Source organism: Tyto alba, unplaced genomic scaffold (assembly GCF_018691265.1).
Source record: "Tyto alba isolate M040663 unplaced genomic scaffold, T.alba_DEE_v4.0 Super-Scaffold_19, whole genome shotgun sequence".
Classification (NCBI taxonomy): domain Eukaryota; kingdom Metazoa; phylum Chordata; class Aves; order Strigiformes; family Tytonidae; genus Tyto; species Tyto alba.
This window is the reverse complement of record NW_024881281.1, coordinates 12,008,170-12,017,576: the sequence shown is the minus strand read 5'-3', so window position 1 is coordinate 12,017,576 and position 9,407 is coordinate 12,008,170. Positions and strand designations below refer to the sequence as shown.

At 61.4% G+C, this 9,407-nt stretch overlaps 1 protein-coding gene across 1 annotated transcript; it reads right to left on the bottom strand.

Annotated features, from left to right (window-relative positions):
- Positions 1-529: 529 nt before the first annotated feature.
- On the bottom strand, positions 530-8,790 carry SSC4D (scavenger receptor cysteine rich family member with 4 domains). Its single transcript, XM_042791370.1, has 9 exons — positions 8,700-8,790; positions 8,207-8,522; positions 5,811-6,226; positions 4,910-5,215; positions 4,518-4,592; positions 3,085-3,396; positions 2,511-2,588; positions 1,561-1,905; positions 530-627 (listed from the first exon to the last, which is right to left on the bottom strand). Exons 1-8 carry the CDS (start codon positions 8,788-8,790, stop codon positions 1,589-1,591), a joined length of 1,911 nt encoding a protein of 636 aa, XP_042647304.1. The 3' UTR covers positions 530-627; positions 1,561-1,588.
- Between the last annotated feature and the right edge of the window lie 617 nt (positions 8,791-9,407).

Here is a 9,407-nt window from a genome sequence, read left to right as displayed (position 1 = left end):
CGCAGCCCGCGGGGCTGCCAAATCCCCCCGGGAACAAACCCAACGCTGAGCCCAACCTCACCCCCCCCGAGCCTGGCAGGGGTCAGGGCTGCACCCCCCGCAGCTGAGCTGGGGAAGGGTCCGAGCTCAGCTCCCAGCCAGCTGGGAATCGAGGGCTGCTCGGGGGCCAGCAAGGGATTTGCACCAATTTTTGGCATCAAGAGCCGAGTCCTTGCCTCTGGGCTTGGGGCATCGACTGTTCCCAGCCATTTGCTCCAGCCTGGGCTTCAAGGGGGTGGCAGGGAAGGAAGTCAGGTCTCAGCACACTTTCAAAGGACTTTTATTTATTCACAAAACAAACCCAAACACATATAAGAAAAAACAGGGGGAAAAAAAAAAAAAAAAAAACAAACAAACCAACCCAGGAATATGCACAACCTATTATTAACAAAAGAATTGCACAGATAGAGGAGCAAGTGCAACGGAGGGAGCAGCCAGGACCTGCTCCACGCCACTGCACGAGCCCTTCCCCACCCTCGCACCCCATCCACGAAAACATGGAAATCATTTTCCTGGTGTCCTGTTAGAAATCAGAAACAGTGGACGGCGAAGATGGCTGGTGCTGCAGGCTGGGTCCTTCCACCTGAACTGGGAGGGAAATGGCCTTTACCCCAGCGGCACTGCTGCCCTCCCCTCACGCTGGGCAGGGATTTGGGGTCTTCCCTAAGATTTTCCGTCTGCTCCTGCCCTGTCTGCCAGCTCCCTGCCTGCCCCGACTCCTCGGAGCACGGAGCATCACGGAGCTCCTGGGAACGGGCAGCCAGGGCTGGCAGGGATGGAGAAGACCACGCAGGATGGAGAAAGATGGGGAGATTGCGGGGTGCCTGGTCCTTCCCCGCAGCCCGAGGGCTGTTTTGGGCAGGGACTGGCTGTGCTGAAGCCCCCTGGGGAAGGGAAACCTCAGCTGAGCTCTCTGCAAACCCAGGGATTTTTGCAGAAGAAACAGGAGGTGAAATGAGAACGAGGAAGAATTACTGGGCAACAGCAAAGTGGGATGGGGTTGCAGACGGTGTGAGATTTCTGCTGCATGGAAATTGATGGGGACTTGGTGTTTCTTCTGCCAAAATGGGAAGAAAAACCTGGTATTTGGATTGCTGAAGGGTTTGCAAAGGAAATTGCAGAATGGCAGCAGCTCTCTGCAGAGACAGTGGAGTATGCTGGTTTGATTTCAGTCCCCTTTTTACATTTTTTGAGTATAATCCAATGTCATTTTCACAGCAGAAAATCCATTTTTCTCTCCTCATCTCTTAAATGAAATGGCTGAATCCGACCAGATTTCACACCCAAAATTGTTTTGGTTTTGCTAGTTCGTGAGGGGAAAGGTTCAGCCAGTATTTTAGGAGCTGAGGAAAGGCCGGTGTTCACCCAGCTCTTCCCAGCCTCAGCCCCAACACCCAGCCAGCGCCCCTGTGGGGCACGTGGGGAAACTGAGGCAGAGAGTGAGTGTCCCTGACCAGCAGCCAGGCTCAGCCCCTCTCCGTGGGCACTGCCACCATCTCCCCCCCCCAGTCCCCCCCGTACCTGCGCGAGGGTCTCAGCGGGTGGGTGGTCATAGGGAGCCGCAGGCAGCACCGGCGTCCTCGGAGTGGTCGCAGTTGTGGACGTCCCAGCGGATGTGGGAGCAGCGCAGCAGCGAGGGCTCGTGGCCCTTGCACTTGAGGTTGTCGAGGAAGATGTAGCCGGTGCCCTGGCCGTAGCGTGCCTCCCCCCAGGCCCCCACGGCGTGCCCGCAGCCCAGCTGCCTGCACACCACCTTGGCGTCCCGCAGGTCCCAGGCGTCGTCGCACACCGTCCCCCACTGCGACAGGTAGAACACCTCCACGCGCCCCTCGCACCGGTGGCTGCCGTTCACCAGGCGCAGGGACCCTGCGGAGGGGATGGGGTGAAGCAGCCCCGGGGGAGGGGGGGGGGACGACCTCTGCCCATGCCCACCCCAGCACCTCACCCCCTCCTCTCCCTGCCTGCCACCACCCTGGGACCACCGTACCCGCTGGGCTGGTTGCCCTGGGGCTGGTGGAGAAGGGGCCCTTCCCGGCCAGCTGGCCCCAGGACAAGAGTCCCGGTCCCTCCAAAGCTGGGTAGGTGTTTGCTGCTGCCCACAGCTCCCCCACGGAGCCTGAGGAGGTGACCACTGGCCAGCATCAGAGCTGGGGCTGACCCCCAAGGTATCACAGTGAGTGTTCAGGTTGAAGGAACAGACAATAATTTCTGTTCCCGGCTCATTGGTCCATCCCCTTCTCTCCCCACTGAGATCCATCACATAGTGGTCCATCACCTGAGGTCCATCCCCTCCTCTGTCTGGACCAGCCTTTGGGTGCACCAAGAGAGGCCACGGCTTAACAGTGCCACCAACACGGCTTTTCCCCCTCCCGTGGTTCCCGTGGTTCTGGTTCGCACGCTTCTGCCCCAGCCGCCTCCGTTTCCACCCTGTGCTGGTGCAGAGCGTCCCCCGGCGATACCTCGGTACGTACCGTCCTTGGGACGAGCCGGGGCTGATGTGGTGGTCGTAGCGGTGGCTTCTTGGAAACGGTCTCCAGCGCTGTCAGCGCCTGGCGCAGTGGAGAAGGGGTGGGAGAAGTGACTCAGGGGATGGCCGTGCCCCCCAGGGCCAGGTCAGGACCCCCCCAGCAGCAGTGCGGGGGTGGCTGGGGATGGATGCAGGGATGCGCAGGGCGGGGTGGGATGTGCAGCCACCGCGCTTCCAGGACAGTGCCCCAAGGGAGCCCAGGGCGGGTACCCACACTCCAGCCATCCCCGCACAGCACAGCACCCAACCGCCGCTGCTGTCTCCCCGTGGGCAGGAGGAACCCCAGGGTCTGGGGGCTCACGTTCACCTTGGAGCCCGTTTTTTTGCAGCCAGCCCGAGCATGGCCAAAACCCTCCCTACGCTCATTATCTTGTTGAATTTCTATGCCGCCGAGCTGGGCTTCAGCAGAGACCTGGGGAGCCCCGGGCGGTCGCATCCATCCCTCCTTTCCCACCTGGCCGGCAAGGGAAGACCCTCAGGCGGGAGCCCGTGGCCACCGGGCTCGCTCCCGCTCTCACCTCGGCAAATGACCCCGGCGTCCTCGTGGTGGCCGCAGTTGTGTTGCCCCCAGCCCAGGTGGAAGCAGTCGGCCAGGCGAGCCTCGCCGCCGCCGCAGCCCACGTTATCCAGCAGGACGGGCCCGCTGCCGTAGCCGAAGGAGCCGAGGACGGTGGCGGCGAGGGCAGCGCCGCAGCCCAGCTGCCGGCACACCACCTGGGCGTCGGGGAAGTCCCAGTCGTCGTCGCAGACGGTGCCCCAGGTACCGCGGTGCCGCACCTCCACCCGCCCGCGGCAGCTCCCGTTCCCGTTCGCCAGCCGCACGCCGCCACCTGCGTGGGGGGGCCCCGGCACAGGCATGCTGTCCCCCGCTGACCCTCCGGGGGCGTAGGGTGAGCCCCCGAAGAGCACGGGGGGAGCCCTTGGGGGGGGGGGAGCGGGGGGAGCCCCTGGATTATGGGGTAACCCCATGGGACACGGGGGAGCGACCCTCTGGGGGCACAGGATGAGCCCTGGGGGTGTGGGGTGAGCCTTGGGGATGTGGGGTGAGCCCCTGAGGGCCTGGGGTGAGCTCCTGGGTTATGGGGTAACCCCTGGGGACATGGGAACAACCCTCTGGGGGCATGAGGTGAGATCCTGGGTTGTGGGGTAACCCCTGGGGACATGGGAGCAACCCTCAAGGGACACAGGTTGATATGTGAGATAACCCCTGGGGAGATAGGGTGAGTCCTGGAGACGTGGGGTGTGCCCTTGGGGGTGTAGGATGAGCCCCTGGATTATGGGGTAACCCCATGGGACATGGAAGCAACCCTCTGGGGACACAGGATGAGCCCTGGGGATGTGGAGTGAGCCCCCGGGGAGCATGGGGTGAGCACCTGGGTTATGGGGTAACCCCATGGGACATGGGAGCAACCCTCTAGGGGCATGGGGTGAGGCCTGGGGATGTGGGGTGAGCCTCTGGGGGCATGGGGTGAACACCCTGGGAACACAAAGTAAGCCCTGGGGATATGGGGTGAGCCCTGAGGATGTGGGGTAACTGTTGGGGCACGGGTTGAGCACTGGCCACATGGAGTAACCTCTGGGGATATGGAAAGAGCCATGGGGGCATGGGGTGAGCCCTAAGGATGTGGGGGTGAGCCCTGGGGTTGTAACTCCCTGGGGTACCCCTGGGGACATAAGAGAGCCCTGGGGAGGTGGGGTACATACTGGGGACATGGGGCGACTCCCTGGTGGAGTGGGGTGAACTGTGGGGTATCAGAGATCCCCTGGGGACGTGGGGTGAGCCCTGGGAGAATGGGGTAAACCCAGGGGATGTGGAAGGTCCCCTGGGATCATGGGGTAACTCCCAGGGCTGTGGGGTGAGCCCTGGGAGATAAGGGGTAACCCCCCCGCCCCTGGGCCCCGGGGGGCTGTGCTGGACCCTGTGCAGGACTAGCAGCAGCCGCACACTTACTTTCCTGCTCGATGGTAAGGAGAGCGGTGGTGGCCACCTCGGTGGCCTGGGAGGGCTGGTCCCCGCCGTCTGTTGCTGCTGGGACAAGTGTGGGGACACGCAGGCGTTTGGGGGGGGGGGGGGCGGGTGGTGGGTCCAGCTCCAGCACCCGCTGCCCCTGCTCCGATCGGTGCCAGCGGCCTCAAGCGCCGCAGCAGCCCCACGGCGAGCTCTTGCCGTGGGCAATGTCACCCCCCGACATTGTGGCAGGACCCCGAGGTGACCGTGCTGGGGTCACAGGGGGGACACAGAAGGCACAATCGTGTGTGTGTGTGTGTGTGTGTGTGTGTGTGTGTGTGTCCCAGCCCCGGCTGCGGTGCAGGGGGGAGCCGGGTGGCTGCCGACCTTCTTACCTGTGGCTGTGGCAGTGAGCGTCTCTTCGTAGTCCGGGGCCACCGAGGTGGTGAAGGACGTGATGGTGGACGTGTCCAGCCCTGCGGTGACACAGAGGGACAGAGGTGACACACGGGCAGAAGCCCCAAAACTTGCTGACTCCGGCAGGCAGACCTGGGGTGCTCGAGGATGGTGGGGACGGAGGGGGACCGCGTCCATCCCCACGTCCCCGCCGCCCCTGCGCAGGACGTGGAGCTTCTCCACCCCAACCCAAGCGCCGGGGTCCCACCGGCAGCGCTGGGGGGTCCCTCGCTTCTCCCGTGTACCTGGGAGGTTTGCCAGGCAGGGCTCGTTAGCTCTGAAACTTCGTTTTTTCCCCTGCCCCACCGAGCAAGGGCTGTGCGTGGTGGTGGTGCCATCGGCTCCGTGCCCAGGCGAGGAGCCAGAGGGGACGGGAACGTTTAGGGAGGAAAGGACCAGCCTGAAAAAATTGTCCCTTTTCTCCCACATCAGCCCTTTTTGTTCGTTAATAGTGCGAAAGGGAAAGCACTGGCACTTAGCACTCCTGTCATTAACCATGATAATGAGGGAATTCAGGGGGATTATTAACATTATAAATGGTAATCAGTGGAGAATGGCAGAAATACATCATTTAGCGGGGAAGGGGAGGCAGGCTGGGGCTGGCACCGTGCCCCTGGCAGCCGCTCGCTCCGTGCGGACGCGGGCAGCTTGTTTTCCAGCCGGCGGAGCAGGGAAATGGGAGGCCAGCACATGCATTTCCCTTGCAAATCGCTGCTCGGGCCGTGCCCCAGGCTCTCGGCGGCGCGGTGTCGCAGCCTGCTCCGGAGCACCCGACGGCGGATAAGGAGAGACTGGATGCTCCAGCAGCGCAGGGCCCGGCTCCCTTGGCCGTGTCAGCACCTCTCTGAGGCCATTTCTCCTTGGAGACCAGGATGTCCCTGGATTTTTTGGCCCCCCCCAGGGGACAGCCCCGAAGGCGATGCTCTGCCCCGGTACCTGTGCAGATGACCCCAGCATCCTCGTGGTGGCCGCAGTTATGGATGCCCCAGCCGAGGCTGTAGCAGGCGGAGAGGAAGGGCTCGCTGCCGTCGCAGTTGACGTTGTCCAGGAGGATGCGTCCCGTGCCGTAGCCGAAATAGGCGTTGCTTTTGTAATCCAGGGCTTGGCCACAGCCCACCTGCTTGCACACCACGCTGGCGTCGCTCAGGCCCCAGTCGTCGTCACAGACGGTGCCCCAGTTCCCGCGGTAGAAGATCTCCACCCGGCCTTGGCAGGTGTCGGTCCCGCTCACCAGACGGATGCTGCCGTCACCTGGAGGGTGGCAGCACGCGGTGAGAGGGATGTTGCTTTCCCCGGGAGGTCGCCGCACGCGCCGCGGATCCGGCAGCGTCCCTGACGGCAAAGAAACGGGGCCAGAAAGCACGGGGGAAGGGGTGACGCTTTAGGGAAACACGGCTGACGCGGGACTTGGTGAACCTCTGGGATAGGGTTTGGGTACGGACGGGGTCCCCCGGGGTCTGCCCCTCGGAGCCAGAGGGCTGAGGTGCTCCGTGGAGGGGTAGAGGGTGATGGGTGCTCTCTACCAGCCCTCAACCAGGCTGGGGCCCTGCAAGCAACAGCCGAGCAGCTTACTTTCCCCATCCTGTACCGAGGCCGTGAGGGTCCTGCTCGTCGGTCCTTCGCTGGCCTGCGTGGGCGAGAGCTCTGAAAAGGGAAGCAGAGAGGTGCCGCCCGTTGCTGCCCGCAGCGATCCACCCAAACGCTGTCTGGGAGCCGTGCCCCGCGCTGCCCCCCCCGCCGCTGCCCCCGCTCGGGCACCAAGCACGCACCGCGGAAAGCAAGAGGGGTTGCACCAAACCAGCCCCGACGGGGCAAGAAAAAGGGATTTGCAGCTGCCCTGCCCTGCCCAGAGCTATCTGCCCGGTTGTAGGCGCAGGAAGGGGGATGGAGCCGGGACCTGGGCTGCTGGTGCCGTGAGGACCCAGACTAAATCACAACGCTGCACCGAGGCGTCAGGAGTTAGGCTCCCACCTATCATGGGATTTGAATTCAAAGTTATGGCACGTATATACAAATAACCAGTAATGTTTTTATTCTCCTGATGGTTTTACTTATATTTCTTTCGCTAACAAAGTTGCTTCAAGCTACCCTATTGCCTCTCTTGTCGCAGCATCTCAGCTGGGCTGGTGAAATTAGCTGGGGGTGGTGTGGGGAGCTGGATGGGAGCAGAGTCAAGGGGTCCGATCGCCAGCCACGCGTGTGCCCAGGGGCTGAGGGAACACCCTGGGAAACCCAGCTCACCAACGTGGTAAGGAGCCGGCCAGCTCCGTGCTTTCCTCTGTAACCACAACCAACAGAAAGCTGGCTCTTGAAAACTTCCACGTGGCAGGGGTGGGAGCACATCCCCCGGGAGCCTGGTGCTTGGGTCAAACTCCTGCATCTCCTCTGAGGCCACCCCAGAGCACCTCCTGGTCTCCTTTGCCGACCAAGCGACAAACACCTAACAGCTCAAAGCCGCTCCTCTGCCCTCAGACCCTTCTGCCCCAACTCCTTCTTCAGTGCTTCCACCTTCCCTCACCAGCAGCACCTTGATTCAGGGCTCCTACTCAGTCCACGGCCTTTGGCCGGTTGCTGCTGGTCCAACCCACCAGCCAAACCAGCATCCCCCTCCGTCCAAGCCCCGCTTCTGCAGGACGTGGGGATTCACCGAGCAGTTGGAGCTGTGGGCGAGCTCCAGGTCTGCACAGCCTCACGTTTACCCATCGTTGATGCACGGCTGATGAGCAAACCCTACGCAGCTATGCAGGAGGAACGTGTAAGGTATATAGGGGGTCGGCACGGAGCCGTTCCACTTTCACTTGACAAGTTCAAGCGCTTTTCCACTGCTTTTCTCACCTTTAGGAACATTTCATACTGCCAAGCTCAGCAATTTAAAGGAAGACGAGTCAAAAGGGGAAAGAGCAGTTGGGCAGCGGCTGAGTCAGAGGCGGGAGCGTGGGTGGGCATGTGCTCTTTCCCCAGGGATCACGTTGGAGAGGTTGTGAAGTCCCTGAGCTGGGAGTGACGGGGAACAAAAACCAGACTGGTTACCTTAGGGAGCACCAGCAAGCTGAGCTGGCAGATGGCCTGGATTGAGGAGAAGGATGGAAGAAGGATGCAGAGGAGGTTTGGCTGACACAGGCTCAGAGGAACGGGCTCTGAGATGTGACTTCTGGGCTCTCCCAGTGCCTTTGCAGGCACCAAGGCTTGCAGAGCTGCGGGCGCCCCCCCTGCTCTCCTCACCCCCGAGGAACCAAACCTCATTACCGTTGCATACGACAGCCACGTCCTCGTAGTGGTAGCAGTTGTGGACGCCCCAGCCGTGGCTCCAGCACTCGCTCAAGGCTGCCTCCCAGCCCTTGCAGTCCACGTTGTCCAGGAAGATGGGTCCGCTCCCTTGGCCGAAGGTCATGGCGGCCGGGAGGGCGACGGCGTGGCCGCAGCCCAGCTGGCGACACACCACGTTGGCATCCACGATGTCCCAGTCGTCATCGCAGACCGTCCCCCAGGAGCCGTTGTAGAGGATCTCCACCCGCCCCTGGCACCGGCTGGGCCCGTTGGCGAGCCGTATCTCTGGCAGGACGGCAGAGAGAGGTCCCTCAGCGGGCAACAAGCCCACCCCGGGGCCAAGGGGGCGACAAACACTCATGGGGAAGGTGTGAGCCCTGTCTGCACCAAACCTCTGCTCCTGAAAGCAAATGGTGACCCTTTGCTACAGCACAAGGCAGCTGTTGGCTTGTCGCTGCTCACCTGACGGTGGGACATGGTGCTTCTCTTCGTCTGCTGGAAGCACTGGACGTGAAGACTCATCACATCTCGATACATAAACGAGATGCGCCATCACCCCATCATCTTGCCTACTAACGGCCCGGGCAATAACCCAGCGGGAGGAGAGGAAAGCAGACACGTGGCATCACGTGATGCCATATGATGGGTGACAAGTGACAAGATGCAATTAGCAAATTCTTATTAGCCTCGATGAATGTGTCTGGAGCTGGTCCCACATGGCAGTTGGTGGGATGGAGATGATCTCTCGAGCTGCTGGTGATGGGGAGCAGACATGTAAGCGCCTCTGGCCTGCCACACCGAGGGAATCATTCACTTGGGCGTGACGAATGGCACAGGGACAGGGACTCAGCAGGAGGTGGCAAAATTCCCTTCTTGGGATAATAAGCGGAATAAGGATAATAAAGAATCTCTACTTCCTTTCTATAAAAGGACACTAGCTTTTTTGTTGCTGCTTTTTGTTCAAAACCAATATGCTTCCTTTTTTAAATTCTCCAAACCCCATTTTCATCAAAAAAAAAAAAAAATAAAAAATGCATTTTTCAACTACAAAACTTCCTAGAGAAAAGAGACTTTAAGAGAAGAATCTCACCTGGGAATGGCAACAGCACGGGCTCGGAGGTGGTGCCTGCGAGGGAGAGGAAAAGGAATCAGGTCTCCCCAGTGTCCTTG

What these genes read in the sequence shown, in the direction of transcription:
- SSC4D (XM_042791370.1), bottom strand. Translation starts at nt 8,790, where the DNA reads ATGGCGCATCTCGTTTATGTATCGAGATGTGATGAGTCTTCACGTCCA. An exon ending in GTATGCAACGGTAATGAGGT is followed by an intron (nt 6,227 to 8,206) that starts TTGGTTCCTCGG and finishes GTGCTGCCACCC; the next exon opens with TCCAGGTGACGGCAGCATCC. An exon ending in CCTTACCATCGAGCAGGAAA is followed by an intron (nt 3,397 to 4,517) that starts GTAAGTGTGCGG and finishes CCCCCCACGCAG; the next exon opens with GTGGCGGCGTGCGGCTGGCG.